The following is a 26,013-nucleotide window of genomic DNA, read 5'->3' as shown; positions in this document are numbered from 1 at the left end:
TGATGCCTGAAGTATGTGCATGTCGGGGGCAGGAAACACCTCAGGAGTTTCTGTTGCCTCTTTCTCCTTGTGCGTCAGACTCCTGTCCACTCTTGCTTGGTCTCTTTTCCTTACTGGTCCCTGACTCTGAAGCTAACCTCTTCCTGCCCTGAGGGCCAGTTCCTGTTTAATCCTATCAGAACCTCATGATGCAAGATTCAGACTCCATGGTGAGGGACCTTATCAGGCCTGGGGAAAGTGAGATGTGAGGGGGGAGGAAGAAACGTGAGGCAGCCTCATGCTTGGCATTCTTCCCAGCCAGTCACCCCACCCCCCCATCTCGGCTTTATCCCCAGCACCATCTGTTGCTTCCGTTGTCACCCCTGTAATCTTGACACTTCCCCAAGAAGCAGACTATCTGAGAGTGCCTATTCTTCCCTGAAGTGAGGGATATGGGAAGCAGCCCTCTCACCCAGGTGGTGTTTCAAGGCCTCTGTCACAGTGTTGTATCTCCCTGTCCTGTAAACATGGCCATTGACCTCCCTTTCTGAGGGAGAAATGAGAGTTGAGCAAGAGATGTCTCTGCAACCCTCAGTGCCTGATGACTTTGAGGGGTCACATGTGAGCACCCTGGGCAAAGCCGCAGCTCTTTGTAGTGGGTCTTCCCCAGCAGTGGGTCTGCCCTACCCTTCTCTCTGATTGCATCATGCCATGCTATGGTGCCTGCCCTAGGAGGGTCTGTGTGGGATCTTGGTTGGAATGGTTGAGGGCTGTGAGGTTGGTCGGGGAGGCAGTGACAGTTCAAGGGTGCACTCCATAAGGGACTGACCAGGGTAAGAACAGAGGGTGGTGAGAAGAGACTGATCTCAGTGCCAAGGAGAATGGATGGAAGCTGAGCACCCAAGGATTGGACCTGTGTCTGAAACTGGAGACAGGGACAGCACTGGATGCTTTGTGTCCATCATCTTTTTGATACTAATAGGTGAGGAAGCCAACTTTGGTCATTGGCCAGTGAAGAGAGGGCTCAAAGCCCAGACTAGCAACTAAGGACCCCTTGAGATGACCAAGAGGGCAGCCCTCTGTGTTTTGAGTTCTAGGATTGACCAGGTGGAGGAGCATATTTAATGCAGTGACTACTACAAGTGTCCCTGTGACTCCAGTCCAGCTACCCTGAGGCAAGGCGAGCAGCTGTAGGATGACAGAGCAAAGGACCTAAGGGACAGCTGGTCTCCATGCGTTCCTGTCTTCCTACCTCTGTGCTGCTGCTTGGGTCTGGGGATTCCCAGACATAGCCCCCAAGGCACAAGCTTTGCCAGACAACGGGATGTGGAGCTATGCAGGCAGGAGGGAGACACCTCTGCCTGGTGAAAGGATGCTTCTCAAGGTCAGAATGCCTTCATAGTAGAGCTGGGTGCTCTTGACTGGGTGCCTTAGGAGCTGTCACCCGCATGGCTCTTGAGGAACCGTGGTTGGGCAGAGGCATTGGAAGACAGGGCAGGGGGCATCTTGGCAGTGATTGCAATTGCCCTGAAGGTCTTGGGACAAGTTAGATGTTCTCATACTCAGAACATAGCTTTTAGGTGCTTCTTAGCCCCACCTTAGAGACTTAACAGGGTTAGAACAAGGAGAAGAGGGAGTAAGGGTCCATTTCTGATTGTGGCAGTTGGCTGTTCTCTGAGGGACCTTCTGGGCCACCAGGGAAGTTCAGGAGGAGCAGTGGTTATGGACCTAAGTGTACTCCCCAGACCTGGCTATGGGGTTGATCACAAGCCTGACCCTCTGCCTGGTGCTGGGGTGAATGAACAAGCATCAGAGACATGTAGCAGTGCCACCCACACTTCCGTTCTCCATGTTGGTGCTCATGAATTCCTCTGTTCTTTGCCAGCACTGGCATCTGTCCTGAGAGGAAAGAAGAGGCACCTTTGCTACCCATGTTCCACCTTCCATGTCTAGGGTCTCGTTTTCTGTGGAGCAAAGACTGCCCCCTCCTTCCAGCATTGTCAGACCCCTCATGACTTTCCCTGTTGTAAGTGACATCTGCCCTGAGCCAAGTGAATAAATAGGAACACCTGGGTTTCAGTGCTTTCTGTAGCCCAGAGAGCCTTTCCCATCTGCACAGCTGTAGGACAGACAGCCTCTTAGCACATCGAAGCCCAAGAATGGGGCTGTGTCCTAGGCCTGGGCACTGAAGGTGACAGGCATGGGCCCAGGAATCAGCAAGTATGCCCTTGGTTCCTGGAAACCTGATTTTGATAGGAAATCAAATCATTCCCAATTAATAAGCTGCCACCTGACTGATGTGCAGGAAGAAGGAGAACGTACCTTCTGGAGACAGGGAAGCAGAGAAGACAGAGTACTAGTATCAGCGGAGGGATGGTCTTAGACTCCCGCAGATAGTTTTGCTCCAGAGTTCCTTGTCTTCTGAGAATGCGGGGTGGGGGTGGGGGGGAACAGCTGGTTTGTGGAGTGACTGGTGGTCCAGCTCCTATATCCCTGTTATTATCCCATCTGCCACCACTGTGATGCTAGGAAGGTTGATCCCTGTTTGAGTCTTCTCTGGTTTTCTGTGGTGTAGGAGAGAGACACTTTGGTTCCTAAGTGTCCTGTTGATTTGGGACAGGTATGTCCTGCCTCTATTCTTCCCTCTCTGCCCAGGGTAGCAGCATCTCCACACACACCCCCGCCCCCCCTCCACATGTAGTCCTTTTGGTTATTTCCCGTAACCTCTGACCTGGGCTTTAGAGGCTTATTGTGGAATCCTGGGACCAGAGCCTAAGCCTTTCCTGGGAAAATTCCTAGGATTCCTCTTGGGCTCAAGGACAGTTGTGCTTATTACCAGACCCCGAGTTCCAGCCAGAGGCCTCTGCTCTGGCTATTTAAGGCCCTATCTCCTAGAAGTAGCTGGAACTGGTGTAGGATGGTTTGGGCCAGGAACACTGGTAGAGAAGGCCCCCAGTGGTGCAGTGACTCCTGGTTCCTAACAGGGCCTCTCCCAGGGCTGGAGCTCTCCTGAGGTGAAGGCCTCCTTTCAGTCTGGCAGGGTGCACAGGCCAGTGGATGCTAGGCATGAGAACCCAGGTGAAGACAAGTGTCCCAAGCCCAAGGCATAAAGAACTCTGTGGAAGGCCACATGCCACTGTGTAGGGTATCCCCTCTATTTCCACCCTAACAACTGTCTTGGTTTGGGGGTCTTTATTTACCCACAGCTTTCCTGGCTGTGTTGGTTTGGACATTGATCAGATTTCTGTTTTTTTCTTTCTTTCTTTTTTTTAAATCTGGATAAAAGGCTATTATTTGTGTGTGGCTAAGCCACAAACTGTAGTTTCTCCCCTAAATCCCATCTTGCTTCTTGGTAAAGTGGGCAGCTCCTTTTGGCTGGCAGTTAAGTTAGGGTTGATCCAGGAGACTCAGAGAACACTTCCTGATCAGTAATAGGACGTCCTAGTTATCTGCTGGCCTGCATAACAAAATACAGTTCTCCACTTTGTTCTGGATGGCCAGGCATGGAGGAACACAGCCGACTGAGTAGTTATTATTTTGGTTGTTGTCTTTGATATGCCAAAGAAATGATGACACAGAAGCCAGGGGCTTGGCTCAGGAGCCAAAAGCTTGTTAGTGATTAGAGAGGGGATAATGTCCCCATAGAGTTTCTCATTGTATGTGTAGAGCCCCAAGCTGCCAACTCTCACCGTCCTGGGCTTTGAAGACATTAAGAGGTCCCTGAATGACACCCCAAGTCGCTGGGCATGTGGAAAGGGCCAGAGGCAGCAGGGTCTGCCTTTCTCCAGGGTCCAAGTTGACCATTCACCCAGGCTCCTCCCTGTGGAACAGTGTCCTGTCAGTCTCCACGCTTGAGAACAGAGGCAGGTGCATCGTAGCTCCAGCTCATTCTCCTTCTAGGCCAGGTTGCAGACGGTCAGGCCTTTGGTCTAGACCAGGCCCCTGATATGTCGTGTTGGGCCCTCCCAGGATTCTCAGATTGTATTTGTTGCCAACCTTTAAAATTTAGAGGATTTCACGCAAAGATCTAGATTTCTGAATTCTCTTGAAAAATAAGGTTTGGCAACACTAGACTTGCATTCCCACAGTTGGCTGGAGTCATGGAACTGTGACCACCAAAGGCCATGTGTACACATGGGCTCTGCAGCTCCCCAATATTCTTAGTCTCCCTGGGGGATCCCACACTTGGCCATGTCAGTGGCATCTTTCCTCCAGCATGCAGGGTTGCCATGCAGCCAGCTGTGTGCGTTTCTCCATCATGCTGTCTCCATTGAGAGCCTGGCCTCACCCTCCTGAGCAGCATGTTTGTGTGCAAATTATTTAAGCTAGCGTTGCCTCAGTGGTCTCATCTGTTCAGTGCAAACTATGTTACGGCCAATCTCACAGGACCGATATGTGAATTAAATGATATTAAATCAGAGCCATTAACAGCAAGTGCCCGATGAATGTTAGCTTGTTCTTATCATCATTATTACTGTATTGCTTCTCTTCATACATTTACATTACCTGTCTGGCCTCTAAGCACTTGAGTTTAGAATGAGTCTTTTGAAGGCAAAGGATCTGGTGCCCTCTTTTCATTGCCAGCCATCCCAGTGCCTGGCACACAGCAGGTGTGTCCAATAGGTATGCGATGAGTGACACTGATGTACCAGCATGGTTAGGGGCAAGGGCTTGGTTTACTCTCACATCCCTGCTGTGCCCTGATTAGTTCCCACATCATGTGCCTCAATTTCCTTCACTGGTAAAGTGATGCCTGCTGCATAGACTAAGGGAGAGATCGTGTAACACACTTGGTCAAGTTCACCCATAGTGGTCCTCAGTGTGGTGCTGGTGTCATCTTTGATACCCATTCCTTCCTGTGGTTGTGAACTCTGTGACACTTGACCTCCTACATCTTTCCACTCTGAGGTCTCTCTGCTCACCGCCACCTCCCCATTCCTGTGCATCCAGAATTTCACAGCAGCAGTCAAGGTATTTTCAGTTGCAAGTACTAGAGTACTTCACCCAACTGGCTTAAGCAATTAAGGGCATATACAGCCAGGGGTAAAGGGGAAGGCCCAGAAGTAGGGCAGACATTGGCTCTTTATAGCCATCTTGAGATGGCTATAAAGGCTCCATGGGTCACCTGCCTGTATCTGAGCCAATCATGGAATCATGCTGAGCGATTCCCACCAAATGGCAAGGCTGGTAGCCAATGGGAGACCCAATTTTATTTCTGAGACTTGCAGGAGATGCCTTGGGGGCTGCTGGCTTCTTATAGGCTGTGACCCTGCTCAGATTAGTAGACACCTGTGGTGAGCACCTCGGAGCCAGCCATGTATCTTGGATCACATGTTGTTGATGTCAAATATATGATCAGGGAGGCTGGCATCAGTGAGCACCACCATTGATAAAATTGAGAGATCACATCAGCCTCCTGAGACCAGGGAAGAACACTATTTCTATTAGGGCCATGTATGTGCATGTGCTCCATAAACTGAATACCCCCACTGACCCTGAAGCTCTCCGGCAGCAATTGTCCCAGGTGTGTGACCTTGGTGACAGAGTGAAGACTGTGCAACAACTGGGGGATAACGACCTCCATCCTCCACACACTTCCACAGAGAGAGCTGAGCTGAATGAGTGAAGGGCAGGCAGGCAGGAGCCTGGGTAGGTGGGTTTATGTGAGTCTCCCAGTGCTGCTCTAAGCCTCTGAAACCTGGAACTGTATGCGGGGTGGGGGTGGGGATCTGAGGCACAGGATGGTCTCTATTTCTCTGCAAGTATTCTGCTGTCGAGTGTGTGTGTGTGTGTGTGTGTGTGTGGTTTCCAGACACAGCTGACTTGGTGGGTTTTGGCGGCAGACTACAGGATGTTGGATTGCATCCTGATTGTGTCACCCTTGGAACAGGAGGATGAATAAACACATAGCCTTCTCTGCAAGCACAGCACGCCTTAAATTTTAGAGATTTTCTGTCTCACCCAAAAAGAAGAAAGCTCCAGACTGACTGTTCTGTCCTCCATTTGATCCTCAAACTGCCAAGAGCAAGGGGAAAATAGACCAAATAATGAAGCCCTCTGTCAGGTGGGCAGATGACCATAGAGTAAGTAATAAATGGGTAGTGTTGTCTAGCACTGAGCATGCTGGTGAGAAGAATGGGAAACATGATCTCCCCCAACCTGCAGCCAACTTCCGGAAGCTTATGGAATAGGTGGAGAACCAAGATGCATAAAAGGATAAATAACAGTGCAGGCCAGGCGACAGCAGTACCAGGGAAAATCTAGAGCTCTGGAGCCTAGGGAAGGGCAGAGCTTATAAAGTGAATTGAGAAGTAACCAGTGGGGCGGAAGCTGAGCCTGTGAAGAAGGCCTGGAATGCCACACCAAGGGGGTTGTTCCTGGCAGCCACGTCCGAGGCTCCATGCACTGTTCTTGATGTAGATGCTGCTTGGGGACTCTTTGTCAGGTTATGTTTCCAGCCCTAAAGCAGCCTGGGCTTAGTGGGGAGCTTGGACCATGATGCCTTGGGGTTAGCTGGGGGAGGAAGTTTCAGCTGTAAGAAAAGAGGCTCCACTAAGAGAGAGTCACTGGAGAAAACAAGTTTAGGGGGTAACCTGGACTTATTTCAGAGGGCATAGTACACTGCCCAAAGAGGCCAAGTGGGGTATAGCCTGTCAAGAGACATACTTAGGAACCAGTGGTGCAGGGCTGCCATGGGGAGGTGGGCGTAAATGGGGAAGGAAGTTGGGTTTGCGTGCCAGATGGCTCTGGTTGTGAGGAAAGACTGCTGCGAGGGGCAGAGGCAACAGGCTGTTGTTGCAGAGTCAGACACTCAGGTACAGAGGAGATCCCTCCGCAGAGCAGGAGCAGGGCCCTCCTGTCCAGTCCTCTATACCTCTGCCCACTCTACCTGTATCTACATTTGTATGAGAGCAGCCATGGTGCTGAGCAGTAGCTCTTGTACTGACCTCCGCTGGGCCTGCTTCCTCCCCTTGGGAGCTCTGGGAAGGTGGGACTCTGAACCTATTGCCCTTTCCTGTCTTTAGCTGGTGGTCAGAGCAGAGGAGCTCAGGAAGGAGCTCCATGTTTCTGCCCAGCATGGAGTTGTGTGGGGCCTTCCCTTCAGTGGGGCTGAGCATTTTGCCTTCATTCCCAGAGAAGCCAGAGAGATCATCTACACAAAGGGGAATCTGACCTTGACCCTCTGCTTCATATTCTCATGATTGATTTCTTGTTGTGGTGCTATGGGCCAGCTCCTGTGACCCCTGCTCACTTGGGGCCTGCTGTCCATCTTTCTGCTAAAGCCAGGCCCCACATTCTCATCCAGAATCTTCTGTGTAAACAACCATAGCTTGGATTGGGTTGGGAGGATGACAGGAGCCAGAGCCTGGAGGTCTCTAGAGAATATCACTGAGAAGGAGGTAAGAGGCTTTCTCTGAGCCTAAGGGGTGGGATTGTCTTCATGATTACCAGCCCCTTTAACAGGACCCATGTGTGCATTACATACTTGAGTGCACAAGGAGTAGGGGGTGGACGTGGAGGAACATGAGCCCAGACTGATGGGGTAGTCCTCTCTAATGGAGCATGAGTGTGAGGGGTTGGGAAAAGGAGGATCTGGGAACGGGCAGCAGCATCACTGTCTCCTCAGAGCCAGCCACAGGAACATACATTCTGCACTCTGGACTCTTGGACTCTTTATTTAAGATCCAGGGATAATCTGGGGTCTCCTCCTAGGCAGGAGGACAGGTGAGCCCTCTGAGGTATCAGTCATAGGCTTTGGGACTACCCATGTTAAGAGAGATGGAGCCTGAGACCCAAGTGTCCCTGGCCATGCCACATGGAGCAGAGCCTCAGAGGGAAAGGGCCTTGCCTTTCCCAAAGCCGATTCAGGGTCTCCGAGTATTGCTGGGCTCCCTTTGTGGGAGTATTAGTGTGGAGTTGTAGCTGTGGGGCCCTCAAGGTGTGCTGAGCACTGGGGGAAGAGAGGCAGGGCTTGTTTTACTCCAGTACAGCCTTACCCCCCTGGGCTCACAGCCTTGCTTTGCTTCTCTCAGCAGAATGCGGATCCAGAGCCCCGGACCCTTTCCCTGGGTGGCCATGTGGGCTTCGACAGCCTCCCTGACCAGCTGGTCAGCAAGTCTGTCACTCAGGGCTTCAGTTTCAACATCCTCTGTGTGGGTGAGTGTCATGGCCAGATCAGGGGCATCCTCGGACAGAGGATGAATGGGAACCTTCTAGGAGATGGGGCATTGCTGCCTTACCTGTCAAACTATGTGGGGGCTTCTGAGGCAGAGGAAGAGGATTTGGTTGGTGTCTCTGCCAGAGTCAAGGAGACAGGATTGGAGTCAAGGCCTGACTCAGAGTTGTCATGAAGAATAAATAGGATTAGGCACAGGAAAATGCTTTTGTAAACTGTGGGTGTCTAGACAGAGATTTAGTTTCATTTGTTCATTCATTTTTCTTTTTAAAAATGCACTTATTCCTTCTATGTGTCAAGGACACGATGGTGAACCAGACCCTGCTCTTCATGGCAGTATCATGTAATAAAATCTCCAGCATACGCCTGAACAAACACAATCCTTAAACAGGAGCTCTGGGAGGAACCATGTGCCTCAAGGCCTGGAACTCCCAGGAGGGCACAAAGTGCTCTACCAGACACACACACCCCAGCCCCATTTAAACTACACAGAGCTGGCTGAGCGCAGTGGTGCATGCCTGCAATCCCAGCAACTCCAGAGGTTGAGGCAGGAGGATCACAAGTTCAAAGCCAGCCTCAGCAATTTAGTAAGGACCTAAGCAACTTGTTCTCAAAATAAAAAATATGAAAAAGGGCTGGGGATGTGGCTTATTTATTAAGTATCCCTGAGTTCAATCCCCAGTATTTTTTTTTTAAAGGACTACATAGAATTGAGGTGACTCAGGGTTTGTGGGACAAGCCATTGATGGCTTTAGATCCTGACCCTGCTGTCCTTATAATCATCTGGGACCTAGGGGGATGGCATGCATGGGAGGATATGTGTTTGGTGATTGGGTCCCTCTGAAGCCAGCATCTGGTGGTGACCTCACAGCTGTCTGACTCTGCTTCTCCACTTTATGAGGAAATGTTGCATGTTCTGCACAGCTGTGTCTTATGTCCAAAGCTTCCTTTTAGCTTTCTTCCACACATTATTTCTTTACCTTCTGGTTTGTTTTTTGTTTTGTTTTGTTTTGTTCTTGTGGGTGCTGGGGATCAAACCCAGGACCTCATACAAACTAAGCAAGCACTCTAGCACATCCCAGCCCCCACACATTATTATACTAAGAAAAGGGATAATTCCTAGGGAATAGGATCAGAGAGGGATGGAGTGGGAGGCCTGCCCCTTTCTCTTGTATCAGGCCTAAGTGTGCCTGAGCCTCCCCCTTCATCCCTGGCCTAGCCATTAGCCAGGGACAGTCCCCATTCTAGCTTTCCACATCCACTCTCTCCCTCCTGTCGCCTCTCCTTAGGAGAGACGGGGATTGGCAAGTCCACACTGATGAACACCCTTTTCAACACAACCTTCGAGACTGAGGAAGCCAGTCACCATGAGGAGTGTGTGCACCTGCGGCCCCAGACCTATGACCTCCAAGAAAGCAACGTGCAGCTCAAGCTGACCATCGTGGATGCTGTGGGCTTCGGGGATCAGATCAATAAAGACGAGAGGCAAGAGATGGGAAGGGCAGCCCCACCTAGCCTCGTCCATCCCTCCCATGTTAACCCCAGTTCTAAAACTGCCTGGGCACATGTCACCTTAAACTGCCCCTATTTGAGTAGCTGAGCTGCCACACTCCAGCGAGGCCAAGGCAGGGCCTCTCAGGGACTTCTGAAGCATTGTGGCCATTAACTGACCAGTTTTTACTTGGGAAGGGGGTCAGCCACCTGGACCAGATAGGGTAGAGCCTTTTATGTCCATGGAGGAAAGGAAGGGCCAGAGTATAGTGTGGCTAGGCTCTGAGCCCTCCAAGCAGCTTAGCTACCTGGCTCCCAGGTGATGGAGTTGTCTGTAGTTACAGGCCTATAGTCGACTACATTGATGCGCAGTTTGAAAACTATTTACAAGAGGAGCTGAAGATCCGCCGCTCCCTCTTTGACTACCATGACACGAGGATTCACGTTTGCCTCTACTTCATCACACCCACTGGGCACTCCCTGAAGTCCTTGGATCTGGTCACCATGAAGAAACTAGACAGCAAGGTATGTGCCCTCTCCTTATTCCCTCTCTCATTATCCACTAAGGTGTGATATGGCAGCTGCAGCTGGGCAGTCCACTGTGGTCCTTAAGGACCTTGCACGCAGCTCCCTTCGCTGTCCTCTCTATATTTTATTTTGCAACTGTCTCTTCTACTCCAGTGGGTCCACACTTGCTCTGGGCTCTTTCTTCAGGATCCTGTCCCCTGAGTCTGGCCCTGAGCCCCTTCCAGCTGAATCATTCTTTGTTCCCCTGCTAGCTCATTCCCTCCTTCTAGAATGACTTCCACCTCCCTCTGATGCTCTGGGGCAGAGCCCAGGGGAGCTTTGTTTCCCCTTCCTGTCTCAGCCTTTTTTCTGCTTATTTTGTCTCTCATTTCCGTTTTCCTACTTCCCACTTTCACTTCCTCTTTCTTCTACAACGTGGATCCTGAGCCCTCTAGGGGGAGGAGAGTGAAGCCCCAGAATTGGGATATGCACAAGGAGTGGGTATTGTGAGACCGTAAGAGCATCTTCATGGGGATGTCAGGAAGGGTTGGAGATCCTGGAAGGCCTGTGACTCTAGTCAACCTGTCAGCTCTCAGGTGACCTCCCCCTCTTAGGAATTAATGTGAAAAATATGATAACCTTGTCCTGGGAGATTTTGATATCTTTCCATATCTTCTGCTGATATAAAAGTCATCTTACCTGCTTAGTGGGGAGCTTGGTTCCCCATCAGTGCTTCTGTCAGATTCTATTCTGGTTATGACCTTCAGAGCATTCTGGGTCAAAGCTTATTATGCCCAGGAGGCTGGATGGTTGTTTCAGAGACCAGGACTGTAAGAAGCATCACAGCCAATTATGATGGCTGGATTTGGGCTGGTACTGTCTGTGGGATAGTTCCATCTTCTTGGCTTCCTGTTCCTCTATTTAGAGCTGTCCATAGTCCGGGACCATTGCTCAGACTAACTAACTTGCTGTGTGCCCCACACCCCTATGGTCTGGCAGGTGAATATAATTCCCATCATCGCCAAGGCTGACACTATCTCCAAGAGTGAGCTCCACAAGTTCAAGATCAAGATCATGGGTGAGCTGGTCAGCAATGGAGTCCAGATCTACCAATTTCCCACTGATGATGAGGCTGTTGCAGAGATTAATGCAGTCATGAATGTGAGTGATGCTCAAGGGTCTCCGGGCTCTGGGGCCAGAGGGTTTGGAGCCAGCACAAATCTCAGACAGCCCCAGGAGACCTTTGTTTCCCAGGATTCCAGCATTAGCTTCTCTAGGACAGGCAGATGAGTATTTGGCACGAGCCATTCCTATTTCCTGTGGGCAGGGGACAAGAGGACTTGGATATTGGACCCACACTGGAGTTCTCCTAGGTTTGAGTGCTAAAATATTTTTACTCAGAGTAGGAACTTAAAGCCTATAGGAGTGAGCAGACATGAGGCCAAAGTATGGGAACCTTAAAAGGAACCAGGTCCATAAGTCCATTTGTGGAGCCCTGAAAAGAACACCCTAGAGAGTTAGTAACATCAGGGAGGGGGGTTGAGGCTTCAGCCCACTACCCTGTTTGGAAGAGAACATTTATCCAAAGAGAGCCAGAAAATGAGCATCTGGGCCCAGGGCCTTTGTTCAGGTCTGGCAACCCCTCCCTGGGACCCAGGGGCAGTGAGGGAGAGTCTGTGTGTCCCCCTCTATAATGCAGCACTCACACATACTTGGGTCCCTTTCTAGGCTCACCTGCCCTTTGCCGTGGTGGGCAGCACCGAGGAGGTGAAGGTGGGGAACAAGCTGGTCCGAGCACGGCAGTACCCCTGGGGTGTGGTGCAGGGTGAGTGTGAGGAGAGAGCACATTCCCATCTGGTGATGTGAACTTAGTCCCCATCCTGTCCTGCCACCTGTGGCACTCTGACCACGTTTCTGCATGCTGCCCTTCCCCTGTCCAACTGTGTGCCTGCCACATGCCCCACATGCCCCCTGCTTTCAGTGGAGAACGAGAATCACTGTGACTTCGTGAAGCTAAGGGAGATGTTGATCCGGGTGAACATGGAGGACCTCCGTGAGCAGACCCACAGTCGGCACTATGAGCTCTACCGGCGCTGCAAGTTGGAGGAAATGGGCTTCCAGGACAGCGATGGTGACAGCCAGCCCTTCAGGTGACAGCCTGAGCTTCATAGCCACAGCTACTCTTGCCGCACCGGCCTCCATGGTCTTATGAGCCAGGCAGAGGCTATTGGAAGCCCATCCTCCTCTTCACCCCAGCGTCCCCCTGATTGTACTTCTCTGGCCCTGTCCCACCCGTTCTCTCCATAATCCTACCCTGAATCTCTCTCCTTTGGGTCTCCACAGCCTACAAGAAACATACGAGGCCAAGAGGAAGGAGTTCCTGAGTGAGCTGCAGAGAAAGGAGGAAGAAATGAGGCAGATGTTTGTGAACAAAGTGAAGGAGACCGAGCTGGAGTTGAAGGAGAAGGAAAGGGAGGTGTGTGTGCCAGGATGGGGCGGTGGTGAGGAAAGCGAGGGGACACTGGCTAGGCCTAGATGTGGGGGCCCAGCTCCTTCCCTCTTCATGCCAAAGTGCCTCTCCTTCCGTCCCAGCTCCAGGAGAAGTTTGAGCACCTGAAGCGGATCCACCAGGAGGAGAAGCGCAAGGTGGAGGAAAAGCGCCGGGAACTGGAGGAGGAGACGAGTGCCTTCAACTGCAGGAAGGCTGCCATGGAGGCTCTGCAGTCCCAGGCCTTGCATGCCACCTCACAGCAGCCCCTGAGGAAGGACAAGGACAAGAAGAAGTAGGTGGTGGGCTCCCCCGCTACACTGGCTTCTCTCTACCCTGTGCACTCACCCTGGGATCTGGCTTCTGCTGTTCCTGCTCATCTCTGGCTCACCTGGCCTTCTCTCTGCTTCATCCTTGTCTTGTTCTCCCTCATGTTCACTTGTTCTGCCACCTCTTCTTGCTCATGGTTCTTATTCTTGTTTCTGCACCAGTGCTCTCGATGCACCATAATCTGCATCTCTCTCTCATGGCCTGTGCTCTCTTGCATGGTGATCTTGCCCTCTCCTTTCCTGGCTCTGCCTTTCTTTTGATCACCCCTCCCCCTCACTCTTCTGCTCACTCGTTTCTTTTCCTGCAGCGCCCACAGCAGCTGGGGCCTGCTTGCTGCACATGGGGAAGGCTGACCCCCCAGCCCTGGGTGAGCTGCTGGGGTCTTAGGGAAGTCTCTGGGGCCAGGAGAGGAACCAGGCCTGGTACTGTCAGCATTTCTAGCCAGATTCCAAAACTTCCCGTGGTTTCTGCTTAGACAGCCATAGCTGTCCATCCTCGGCCTCTGAGATGGTGGGTGTGGGACCCATATTGGCTGCAGATGGTAACCAAGAGCAGCCGGACTCAAGGCCAGCTAGCACTGACCTGGACACTGTGATTACTACTCAGCTGTTTTGAAGGGCGTGTGGGGTTGAAAGGATAGCAGCTCTCTGCAGGACTCTGGTTTTGCCAGGTAACTGGGCTGCCCCTCCAGGAGAGGTTAGAGCTGTTCATATAGAGTAGGGAAGGAAGAGAAAAGGATGCCAAATTTTTGCCAATCCACAAGTGCTGTCAATTTATCAGCCAACTGGGGCAATTCTGAGTCACTTCTTGGCTTTTTGTTTGTTGTCTTTTGTTTTGTTTTTTGAGGTACTAGAGATCAAACCCAGGGCCTCACACATATTATGCCAGTGCTTTACCACTTTGTTATACCCCTAGCTCTCCTTGATATTTTTCATGTCCTATTTATACACCCTTAACTTGAGTCCAGATGCCCTGGCTCTCCCTCACCTACCCTACTTCATTCAGAGTCCCATGCCATGCAACACTGTGGAGCTCTTATCTGTCCTTACATCTCTCTTTCCCCAGCCTGGATCTGGTACCATTATTTTCTTACCACCTCAGGAAATAAGCAAGTTTAACCATCTTGGACTTCATTCTGGGGGGCGGTGGGTGAAGTCTTTGGCACCCAAGTTACTTTGCCCTTCTCTCTGACAGCTTGGCCCAGGTCATCTTGTTAAAGAAAAAGTAGGCATGATCCCCTAGGAAACATGCTGTGGAGAAACCACAGACATTGAAGACAAGGACCAGTTCAGGCCTGAGGGTCAGTGGGGGTGGGGTGCAGACTGGCTGCAGGGGACCAGCAGAGCTCTCAGTGGGGGCTTGTCCCTGGTGTCTGGTCTCCGTGGTACATTGTTGTCCAGGCAGAAGCCTGGAAGACAGGCTCTTCCTGTCTGCTGGATATGCCAGAAAGTTTCAGTCGGTTTGGCCCTGGGAGAGAGAACTCCTCCCGTGTTGGCCTAAAGAGGCTGGAGTGGGTGGGCTGGGTGGCTGGGGGCATGTTTTCCTCTTGCCCTGGTCAAGGGGATAGGGTGGGTTGGGAGTGCATTTTACGGGTGGGTATTTTTCATGACCATTTAGTTGAACAGCTTTGATTGGTTGTACTTATTCTTCAGATTTTAATCCGTTTTTGCAAAAATTACTTCCCAATCAGATCTTGACCCTCAGCCTGGGACGTCACAAACTGAAGCGAATTCTCTGCTTTGCCCGTCACAAATGCCAAACTGACTGCCCTTTCCCAGTGTCCATCTTGCTGTCTTTTGCTTCTGTTTGATTTGGTCTCTGTATCTTTTAATATGTCTGTTTTTGTTTTGTTTGTTTTATTTTTATTTTTCAGTTAACGCACGCACAGACTTACATGTCAAGAGCGGACTTTAGACTTTCATGTGTTAAGTTGCTTGAGTTACACCTTGTGACCCTTCTCCCATAATATGGTGTGAGGACGGACTGGGAGCCGGTACAGACTCCAGTGTTTACAGCCTTGCTTTGCCCCTACCCCAGTCTGGCTCCAGGCTGCCCCTGGGCCTGGCCTGTCACCCCTCTCTATGCAAATACCTAAAAGCCATGAATGCTGGAATCCAAAACTGATGAGGTTTATTTTTTTCAGAGCCAGTGGCTGGTCTTCCATTTACAGTGTCACTATTCCTTGATGGAGCAGTTATGTGCCGCTCTAGTGAAGGCCCCTGCCGGCGATGCTAGGCCTAACTGTTCAGCGTCAAGATGGCAGCTCACGTGGTGCCTAGGTGTGGCCTGTGGTCTGGTATACATGCTGCAAAATTTGCCCAGTTCCCTTTCAGTTTAATTTTTCTAACCTAGAGTTTAATTTCAATAATAACTTTGAAACACTTCTAAATTTTTATTTTGGCACCAGCGTAAAGACAAATAATATCCTCTCCCGTTATTTTCATAAGTAACACAGACTTCCTGGTTTTTTAAAAACTAAAAATATCTCTAAACCTTCTTATGTAAAAAAGTACCCCTATAATATAAAGGGAGAGGGGGTAATAAACTTCCTGTAATGACAGTGTTTGGAATTTCTTTACGGAATGAAAGTGAACATGAACGAGACCACGTCCAGCGTTTTTACTGTGAATGTAAATGGAACAGCAGCCCAAAGCCATTGTCTCTGTGCCCCCAAGGTGCTGTAACCAGGGACCAACTCCATGTGTGTGTGTGTTAAGTGTTCGACTTCAAATAAGGCTCTCAAGCCAATCCTGCGTGTTCCAAATGAGTTATTTCCAGTGGGGAAAAAGCTATTGCCCCAAACTCATTGTTTCTTTTTTCCTGGCTGAGTCACAGGACAGAATGAAGGTCTCTGGTGTATTTAGGACAATTTGAGAACAAATTAGCAGTCAAGGAGCCTTCCCCACTTCAGCTGCATTCTACAGCAGAACATTTTCTAAAGTTCGGGCAGCACTGATTCTTCTTGGCTTCTGATGGTTTGCACCACCAGGATATATGAATGTTAAAAATCATGGCCGGGAAAATCGGTTGGTGAAAAAATGAAGAGATGAGAGGAAGACTAGCCTCAAGGTTGCTGCAGCACTGTGCAGCCTGGTGCCACCTGGAGGAAAGCCCAGCCCTCTCCTCAAGGCACTCCCTCACCAGAAGTCTTAGGAAGATGTGTTGATTTATTGCTGGGCTGGCAGTTTTTCATGCCCCCATCTTCCATCACTCTTTCCCCCTTTCTACCTGGCCCTGGCCTGCTTGATTGATTTCCAGGACCAAGTTGGGGATTCCTCCTGCCCTTGTAAAATGATGTTCCATTCCAAGTGAGGTGGAGGTAGGGAGCTGTTGTATGTCTAACTGAGCCACAGCCAGAAAGGGGCAGTTTGTACATATGGGGGGCTCCATATGCCAAGAGTAGAGCAGGTTTTATTTATGCTGTAAATGTTATGAAAATCCTCCAAGTGTTATGCTATGACCAGGGGTGGATTCTGACTTTTTTACTGAGCTGGAAACTTGAACTATTTAGGACGATTGGTTTAAGAAAAAGAATGTGAATGAAAAATTAGGCACAGGGCCTTGGAAGGGACCCTGAAGATTAAGCCTTATCAGCTTTGCAGTTAATCCACCTCTGGTTGTGAGTGGAAAGGGATACTTCATTCTGGGTATCTGAAAAGGTCAACTGCAGATCTAAGGCAGATGTGGATGGTGAGCGACTCCTCCTTGGGGTAATTGTATATCTGAAAGTGTATTCAGTTGGGTCAAAGCATGACCTTTAAAATATCTTCTTGAAGCTAATATATATCTGACGATGAGGTTCAGTGACCCAACAGGTTCATTGGTTATGTAAGAAATGAGGACTCCTGGCTCATGGCCAACCTGAGGCTTCTGGAAAAGGAAGATTCTGCCACCCGTCCACCACACCTGCTGGCCACACCCCAGGCATACTGGAAAGCCATACTTGTGGCCAGTTGCTTGCCCGTAGGCCCAAGACTTCCCAACATCTCTGGGGAGACCTGATAGACTTGCATTTTCTGGGGTCTGAGCTGCCCCCACAGTCATCAGCTTTAGCAAGTCTTACTGTGCTCTCCTGCTCCTGTTTGTGTTTGGGATTTTGTCATCTTTAGCTGAGACCAAATGAATCCTTGGTATACAAGGTGAGCATAATGCATGATTATTTAATCTACCCCTCATGTAATATGGCCTCCATGTGCAGATCTGATTTTCCCCTCTTTTTTATTTTTTGTTATTATTCGTTGGTATTACTAGGGATGTCATATAGGATCATGTTGGCATTTACTGTTATGTCTCCTGAACTATTGGTTTGGGGTAGAATCACCATAAAATTTATTGTCCAAACTAGGACTTTTGAAAGAGAAAGGGGATGCTGTCAATAATTAAGCCAGGTCAACATCCATAAACCAGAACCATCCCAGGCAAACCAGAATGTGTGGTATCCCTCATCAGCATAGGAGGCTTGTAATTGTTCAGATTGATTGCATTTATGTTTTTATTTGTCCATGTGTGGGTTCCCTGTTTGGCGGGGGTTTTTTGTTTGTTTGTTTATTTTGTTTTGTTTTGTTTTTTTTACTAGATAAGAGGCCTGAGGGAAGTGTGGCTTGCTAGTCTGTTATGTTAACATGCTTTTCTAAAACTGCTTCACTTGTTAATTCATTTACTCCATTCATTGACTGTTTTTGTTCCTTTCAGTTCACTTTGTACTTTTTTTTCCCATTAAATTTTGCATTTATTTGAGTTTTTATGGTGTCTTTTTTGGACAGAATTTTTGATTTAACAAGTTTCCTGAGCCTATTAATACGCTACAGTGGTGTTAAGATACAGCTTGTCTTTTCTGTGAACTTCATGAGAGTTACTTCTGCAGAAGTTATGTTTCAGTAGTGAATCCTGCTATTGACATCTCTGAAGGGCTTTTGTATGGTGCGGGGTGGAGGAAAGAATTGCAAGAAAAAGAAAATGAAGTCTGTGGCATGAATATTTATTGGGCAACTGGGTTAAGGAAATGAGACTGAAACTCCCTCAAGGAGTTTATAAGGAGCCTTGACCCAGGACAACTAACATTTGTGTGCTCTCAACTGCATTACATGCATTAACTCCTCTAATCTTCATCAGTTTCCTATAATTAGATACCATTATTCTCCATATTCCACAGGTGAGGCACCTAAGGTCACAAAGCAAGTAATGGAAGAGTTGGGATTGGAACATTAGTTGTCTGTACCCCTAAGTCCCAAGCTGCAACCGCCTCTTGGCGTTCCAGTAGGCTCATGTAAGAAGACTGGAAATGTGGTCATTGTTAGGGTATATAGTTTGACAGTGTGGGCTGCTGGACCTGGGAAGGTTTTGTAGAGTGGAAAGCCTTCGGATACAGGTAAATGGCTGAGAAAGAGAAAACTGTGTTTGGAGAAAATAACAAGCACATGGTTGTCCATTTGTTGAGAAGCTTTCTTTCTAGGACCTAGTCAGATCCTGAAAAGACCAAAATGAGAAAATAGGGACTGAGGTTGGGGAGTTGACAGCCCAACGGGAATACTGGATGCTGATACCCCTGCTGAAGGTGTAGTTCAACTCTACCTAAGGGAGGCAAAGTCTTCACCAGACTTTGAAGGATAGACTCTCCAGGAAGCCAGAGGGAGCTGGGCCTCCTTGGTGGAAGGAGCAATATCATACAAACTTGACTCACCCATGTGGGGGAAGTACCATTTGAACATGTTTAAGAAAGATCCATGACACTCCCCCCACCACCACCTCCCTTAGCCCGTTGACCTTTCCCACTGCTATGGCATCTTCCTCTGGGCTTTCTCCCATCTCCATTTTCTGCAGCCTCAGTCCTTTACCAACCCCCGCCTTTCTGTATGGGTGGAGACAAAAGATGGATTGTGTCCATATTAATCCCCCTTCAGAGGATCCCTAGTGTCTGCTCCAAAGTGGAATGTGAATTCCTAATGTCAGGAGGGGAAAATGTTAGAGGGGACTAGCACAGATCTGGTACTCTGAGGCAAGGGTGACCAGCACAGACTTTTAAAAATGTACAATTAGTACTTTGGCAATGCAAGTGTTAGCTTCCTAATGAGGGTTACGTCATTTATAGAACAGCTGAACAACAAGGCGGGGATCACAGGTCTGTCTTCTTTCACTAAGATTTACATGTAGAGCCACTTGGTTACGAGGCCCAGATGCCTCCCAGCAGTTCCCCAAAGCCTGGTGTGGGTCCTCAGGATGAACTCCTGCCTCATCCACTGCAGTGCTCACTCACATTGAGGCAAGGAGGTGGAGGGCAGTGGTGGCCATGCAGCTGCTCGGCATCTTCATCTGTAAAATGGGTACTGGATGTTCTGCCTCTCTGCCACCTGCCTACCAGATGTAGAACTGACCTACACCCTCATGGGAGATGTTTGCATACCAGCCTTTTTTTAGGCCTCTCAACTCCCCAACCTCAGTCCCTATTTTCTCACTTTGGTCCTTCCAGGATCTACTTGGAGGATAGTTATGAATAGGATCCAGGAGAGTGTGTTCCTAGTGTATTTGACTCTAGAAGTCTGAATGCACAGTACTCCGTAAGTGCAAGATAAGATTCAAGACAGTGTTGAAAGCAATTAAAGTCTATTTTTTACAGAAGCTCCAATAGGCAAACTTGTGTCAAGAAAAGGTACAGATGTATACTGACTTTAGTGATTATAGTGTATCTGGTTCTTACCAAATTGCCCCTAGTAGTAGACCATATCCCTACCCACCATGGCTTAGCACATTCCTGAAAACAACCGTTCACAGTGGAGAGACTTCACAAACCACCTCTAAATGTGTGCCCTAGTCATTCAAATCCCCAACACTGCTTTCACAGCTCCAGCTGGCCTCTGGGCCAGCTGGGCTCTACTGCTTAGAGAATGGCCCTATAGTATCATGGCTTCAGAGAGGCAGCTGGTCTTTCTCTCAGCCACACAAGTAACATCCTCCTCTTCCTGGCAGCACAGTGGTTGGAGCAGGCTGGGCCTCGAAACCTGTCTACCCCAACAAAAGCGCTCAGAACTGCTGCCTTCCCCTCACAGGTGTCACCCAGTAATCTCCATTAATTAGCATGAAATTCCTCTACTTAGATTAAAAAACTACTTTGGTTCACAGTAACAAAGGGAAAACAGTGCTTAAAGCATTTTTGAGTTACTGTTCCTTAAATAAGGTCTACTCTAAGATCATGACCTTGTGGAGAAGACTTAAGCTAAGACCCATCAAGGTAAATGAGTCTGGAGAGACTGTCCCAGTTTTGAAGGGGCTGCATGGCAGCTGAGACTGGGACACATGGACCTGGCTGGCTCTGGCATGTAGAACAGCAAAAACTGGTCAGTCAGGATCTGGACCAGCCCCAGCCTTTCAGGCTTAAGCAGGGCCCACCCTTTGGCCTCAGCTCTCTGAGGGGCCAATATCAGCCCTTGCTGGAGAAGGAAGGAAAAACAAGTGCCGTTGAAGCATGCATTTATTACCTGCTAGGTTTGGGGGAGAAGGGAGAAGGCAAGATAGTATCTGTCAGACCACCCTTGCTACTGTTGATCATGACCCACCCTCCCCCTCTCCTGAAATTTTTCTCTTAGGGCCAGAGGATCTTTCTCAGTTACTCTTCTGGGCCTTCTTCCTGTCTTGTTAAGGATTCATAAAGCCAAAGAATTTATAAGAGTCCATGCATGGAGGGTTCCCATTAGGCTGTGAAGGAACCAGGGTCCTGGCAGAGAGGCTGGGTGGCAGGTGGAACGGAGCTGCCTATGCGAGAGGCTGATTCAAACTTCCCAGGTGCTGCTTTACAAGTTCCTTGCAGCAGCTATACTGCTCGGTATAGATGACCTGTGTTAAAACAGTGGCCAGCCTGTTTAGGCAATTGAATACCCAAGCAGGATCCAACCACTCAACCCGCCAGCATTAACCCCATTGGGTCAGCGACGTCCCTCTCCAACCTCAGTAAACTGTCAGGAGTCTAATTGCACAGCTCCATCCTGACCTATCTGTCTGCAGGGATTCTGACCCTCCAGGGCCTGGTGCCACAGATTCAGACAGATTGGGGTGGGGGTGGGGTCTGCTATTTACAATTCCCAATATTAAGCTCAAGTTTGCTTCCTTCTGAGCTGGGCATTCCCCCCCCACACATACCCAATCTTCTTGGCACTAAGGATTGCCATTGAGATAAAATTTCTCATTGCCAGGGACCCACCTGCATTGATCCAGTGAAGGTGCAGGTGTTCATACTGATGTCCACAGAGTGTGGCCAAGTGTGGAATGCATAGCCCTTAGGCAGACTCTTGCCAGAGTCATCAAGGCCAGAGCATCTTCTGGAGCTCACAAGGGCCAAGAAGGGCCATGAGTACTCTTTCAGGGGCACAGTATATCTTCTAAAGGGGCAAAACTCAGAGTCAGGCTTGGGGCAAAGTTGATGTCTACCTGTGCTTTCTTTAGCAGATCAGATATAGGAGTCCACCAGTCGGGCATGAGCCTCTCCAACTCTAAGGTGATGATGACCAAAGCCAGTGTGGAGCCCTTGAACTGCAGCAGCTGGTGGCCCGCCATACAGTGCTGCAGCTGCCTGGTCAGGGACGCGACGTGGAGGGAAGGATTCCTCTGAGGCAGCAGCTCCACCACATGGGGCCGGCTCAGGACCACCAGGGAGTGGAACTGGAGACCATGGTTTTTAATGTTAGAACAGAAAACCCCATACTTTTCATATATCAATGACCAAAAGTGCAAACAATCTCCGTTTCCTTCAGGGAGCATCAAATGTGGCCCAACCCTTCTCATCCATGGCCCCATGAGGGGCTTGAGGCTTAATGCCCATTCTGTGGCCAACCTGAGCCTCAACCCTGGAGAGAAAAAAGACAGTCTGCTTTGTGACAGTCTTTGAAGGCCTAAAGTACTTAGATGACAATGTTTTGAATCTGAAAAATAGAAACATACTATTCAAGATCAAAGTAGCAGAAAAGTTACTTGTATCTGCTTGATACTAGAAGAAACTCAACTTGGCAACAGTGGTCAGTTTTCATAATGAAACATCCCTTAGTAATTTAATCTTCATGCTTCATAACAGACCAAAATCCCATGACATTGTCACATTGCATAATTTTGCCTTACTAACAGAATCATATCCTTGAAAATGATGATCATTCCCCTAACTAAAACAAACCCAAACTAATGTATGATATTTTTTTAAGTGCCAGATCAATATGGTCTAAAGCCTCAATAAGGATTGTGTGTAGGTGAATAAAGACAGCTAAGTGAATGTGTGTAAAGTGTAGCAAAAGCAGACAGATATTTATGTACAATATTCATAGAATGGAAAGTTAAATATTTTTGCAGTGTGTATTTAAAAGAGAAGTTCACCATAATAGTGCCGTTTAAAAATCTTTGTCAAGTAAACTTAATGTCCTTCAGAAATGGGAGTCTGGTGGAATGGTGTTGGATACATTTTCACTCCCGTATGTTGTGAGCCTTGTGGGTCACCTCACCGTGGTGCATGTGCAAGGACGTGTGCACGCCTGTGCTTTGCTGTCCTATGTTGTGAACAGCTGTTCCAAAGGCACAAATGAGTCTCAGGGAGACTCTGCAAACTCCTCATGCTTACTATAGTCAAGAATTCCAGCGGCGTCCCAGTGTGTAGGTCCCAGTGCAGTCTGTCCAGAATAGCCAGCTCCATCCTCAGCAGCTCATTCGGGGTGTAGCCAAAGCCATAGTGCTTTATGAAGTCTTTTATGCGTGGAATCAACTGTAAAAAGAAAATAAAGAGGCCAAAGCCCTACATTATGTCATAGTAGCTTTTGTTTTCTTATCCGTGGGGGATTGGGCATATACGACCTGAGCAGAGTTGTCTTCCAATGGCATGCCACAGAAAATGCTTCTAAAAGAAAAACCAAATCAGACCTTGGCTATCTATCAAGTCCCCAGAAGTTATGACACTGTAGTGCATGTCACATGGTCACCCTCTGCAAACAGGTCTTGATCCCCCAACTGCATGCCAGCTCAGACCCAAAGGTGCTTTGGAGACTGGGTGGGGCTGTTCCAGTTCCTGTGTTCAGCTACAAGAACTCCTCAAAGGTTTTCAGGAGCCATGGGTTTGGACTGTTCTTGTTCCTGATCCCTACCATGGTTTCTTATAGAAAGTTTCTGCTTATGAGCTTCCTGGTCCACACCAGGCAGGCACATTGACAAAACCTCCTGTGGTTTTTGTACCACTACAGCTGGACACACTTCCCTTCAACCTGCATTGAAGGTGGTTTAGTTCTGGGAAAAATATGACTTTTCTTCAGAGGGACTTCTTAGTCCAGAGGAATAATAAAACTTGTCTATGAGTAAACACTGATGTACCAAGTGCATTAAAAATTTGGTCCTACTTTTTCAGGTATTTAAAATATTGCTATAACTTTCAGAAATACTTCTTTTAAGGGTTATTTACTTGATTTTTTCATTGGGCAAAAAAAAGTTCAGGGAGCATAAATTATAATAAATAAGGGTTAAAAACATTTTTATTGAAAGTTTGGAACTGGACACACAAGCCTTTTGTTCCTGCTTCCTCAGACTTTGAGATCAGCTAAAGGAGACCCTTGGAAAGGACAGCAGTTTCCCCATCCCGAAGTGGGAGGGCTCAGAAGGTGGTGGGGAGGTCTGGGAAGGGTACTGAAAGACAGTCTCCTCCAAAACAGAAAAACATGGTGAAACTAAGGTGGCCAAGCAAGCAAACCTGAAGCACTCAGCAGGGACTCTCCTTACCTCCAGCACATAGCCTTCCTGCCCCTCTCAGAAGAAGGATCCCAGAGTCCCCAAGGACTAAGTTCATTGGCATAACCAAGTCCTTAAGCATCAAGTATCTTTCTTAGACATAGTTTCTGGGAGTAGACTTTAAGCCACATGGTTTTGGAAGACTTTTTTTCCTCATTAGCAGATGCCTCTATTTAGTGGGCGTGACACATGGCATTTACCAATAATATCAGAAGTATGTGCCAGGAGGTCAGGCCTCTGGGTTTGCTGGGTCAGGAGAGTTCAGGTGTTTGTACTTCCCCATTTGTGAAGGTTGAGCCTGACAAGCCAAAAGGCAGGAGTTGGGGTGGGGGCCAGAAGAGATCCCAGGTGATTTTCCCAAAATGCTCATCATTCCCAAGGGTACAGCCTTTCAGGAAACCCATGTGCTCTAGTGTCACATCTCTATCCTTCAAATGTGGCCCAGTGCAGACTTCCAGGGATGCATACCTCCTCCTCTTCATTCATTTTTACAGCAAGTCTCAAGGAGGTAATTGTGATAATTTGGAGTAACCTCTCTTTTATCTGCAGTATGAACACATTTGAGAAGACTATGAATGCCAGAAATAAACTGCAAAGCATCTGTGGGGATATTTTCTTTAATTAAAACAAACTTTTCCCCCTACTTTTGTGATACTGGAGATTGAACCCAGGGGCACTCTACCACTGAGCTAAGGCTGGCCTTAAACTTGTCATCCTCTTGCCTCAACCTCTTAAGTAGCTGGAATCACAGGCCTCTACCATCAGGCACCCAGTTGGTGTCACTTTTAAATATTACCAACAAAGATGTTTCTGATTTCAGAATCACTGGTGACTAGTCAGTAATTCCTTTGTTAGGGGATGAAAGGAGTTAGGAAATATGGTACTTTTTCAGGGATACCATCCTGTCCTGCCTCAAGCCCAGCTTGACAGGTCCAGACAAGGACTTCCTACTTCAACAGGAAGCCCTTCCCCAAATAGGTCCTCAAGTCCAATCCTGAGGATCACAGGACACCCAGACAAATGTCCATGGAGAGGTTCTAATCCCAGCTTTACCACTTGGGGCATGTGACTTAGTTTATATGCATTGGTTTATGCATATGGAGCACTCACTTCTCAGGTAGCAATAGGAAACAAAGGTTAGTTTCGTGTCCCACTATCTCTCATCATCCCTTAGAGGCCTCCCTACCTTCACTGAAACCAGGAGGCGGTTGAGGATGGTGAGAGCCAGGTTAAAAGTGGTCTGAGAGAAGTGAAAGATGTTCTCACGTTTCAGGAGCCACAACACGACTTTCTGGTAGTCATTGCAGATCTCAGCCTGATTGAAAAGGTGGGCAGGGAGGGCAGAAGTATTTCCGAGTTTGGGGCAGCCCGTGTCCACCGGTAGCACGAGCTGCCTGCTTAAGGTGAACAGAAGGGCTATGAGAAGCCCCATCACCTTAATCCCGGGATGGGATTAAGTGCCTCTCGGTGGCCCGGCGTCTCACCCATTGGTACCCCAACTCCAAGGGCACCTGCTTTTCGTTCTAATTCCCCAAATGCAATAGGGCCGGTTAGGAGGCAACTATTAACAAAATTCCTTCCTGGTGCGGGAAGTCAGGGAATCCCGCCTAGTGCCTCGAATGGAGACGCACCTGAAGGGCCGGGCCTCCTGAGTTTTAGACACCCGATTGCGGATGGAGCGGATCCGCCAGTGAGAAGGGCCCCGCCCCGAGAACCTGTACCTGGAGGTTGCCGCCCCGCCACAGACGTTCTTCGCGAAGCTGGGCCAGATGCAGGTGAACGAGCAGCCTGCGCTCGTCCAACAGGCCACTCCAGTCGGAGGGCACACCATGATCGCGCTGGGAGGACTGCTGTGTGGGTGGCGGGGACTCGGCCGGAGCGGTAGCAGGGACCCCGCCTGCGGCTTGCTGAGCTACCGCTGCCGGGTGCTGGGACAGCAGGGGTCCGCTCGCCGACTGCGCGGAGAAGGACGCCGCCCCAGGCTTAAGGGTCGCCTGCAACTCGCTGGAGGTCGGCGGTGAGGCAGGAGAGGCTTTGCTAGAAGAAGGCGGGAGAAGGCTAAATCCCCCAGAGCTCTGCAAGGCGCTTTCCTCCGAGGCCGACCGCTCCGGTGGGAGCCGCGCGTCTGAGGCCATGGCGTGGGAAGGATCCTAGGTCTGAGTCGTGGCTTAACCCGGTTTTTTATAGCCCAGTGCAAGGGACTCTGCAGCCGGAGCTCCGGGGTAGGGGCGGGCTCGGCCGGCCCCACCCCCAGCCCTCGCAGGGGAGGCGCAGGGTCTTGGCACTAGCCCGGGGGGAT

The 26,013-nt window shown here is 49.2% G+C and overlaps 2 protein-coding genes across 12 annotated transcripts in view; one reads left to right on the top strand and one right to left on the bottom strand.

Annotated features, from left to right (window-relative positions):
• Positions 1-22,737, top strand: part of Septin8 (septin 8) — a 25,792-nt gene extending 3,055 nt beyond the window's left edge. Inside the window, exons 2-10 of one of the 11 annotated variants that reach the window (XM_048783515.1) lie at positions 8,013-8,136; positions 9,445-9,640; positions 9,991-10,171; positions 11,153-11,314; positions 11,882-11,978; positions 12,135-12,303; positions 12,497-12,629; positions 12,746-12,936; positions 21,405-22,737. In XM_048783515.1, the coding sequence (XP_048639472.1) occupies positions 8,013-8,136; positions 9,445-9,640; positions 9,991-10,171; positions 11,153-11,314; positions 11,882-11,978; positions 12,135-12,303; positions 12,497-12,629; positions 12,746-12,936; positions 21,405-21,570 (1,419 nt within the window). In that variant the 3' untranslated portion in view covers positions 21,571-22,737. Of the gene's footprint in view, positions 1-8,012; positions 8,137-9,444; positions 9,641-9,984; positions 10,172-11,152; positions 11,315-11,881; positions 11,979-12,134; positions 12,304-12,496; positions 12,630-12,745; positions 12,937-14,661; positions 17,709-21,404 lie in introns of those variants that run through there. The other 10 variants (XM_048783512.1, XM_048783500.1, XM_048783505.1 and 7 more) reach the window with 10 other exon arrangements.
• Positions 21,709-26,013, bottom strand: Ccni2 (cyclin I family member 2). Its single transcript, XM_048814935.1, has 4 exons — positions 25,436-26,013; positions 24,901-25,029; positions 22,523-22,704; positions 21,709-21,805 (listed from the first exon to the last, which is right to left on the bottom strand). The coding sequence occupies exons 1-4, from the start codon at positions 25,847-25,849 to the stop codon at positions 21,709-21,711; spliced, it is 822 nt and encodes a 273-aa protein (XP_048670892.1). The 5' UTR covers positions 25,850-26,013.

This window comes from Marmota marmota, unplaced genomic scaffold, assembly GCF_001458135.2.
Source record: "Marmota marmota marmota unplaced genomic scaffold, marMar, whole genome shotgun sequence".
NCBI classification, from domain to species: Eukaryota; Metazoa; Chordata; class Mammalia; order Rodentia; family Sciuridae; genus Marmota; species Marmota marmota.
The sequence above is the reverse complement of the archived record's forward strand: the minus strand, read 5'-3'. Positions and strand labels throughout refer to the sequence as shown.

What these genes read in the sequence shown, in the direction of transcription:
- Ccni2 (XM_048814935.1), bottom strand. Translation starts at nt 25,849, where the DNA reads ATGGCCTCAGACGCGCGGCTCCCACCGGAGCGGTCGGCCTCGGAGGAA. An exon ending in GGCGGGGCGGCAACCTCCAG is followed by an intron (nt 25,030 to 25,435) that starts GTACAGGTTCTC and finishes CTTTTCAATCAG; the next exon opens with GCTGAGATCTGCAATGACTA. An exon ending in GCCTCCTGGTTTCAGTGAAG is followed by an intron (nt 22,705 to 24,900) that starts GTAGGGAGGCCT and finishes TTCTTTTTACAG; the next exon opens with TTGATTCCACGCATAAAAGA.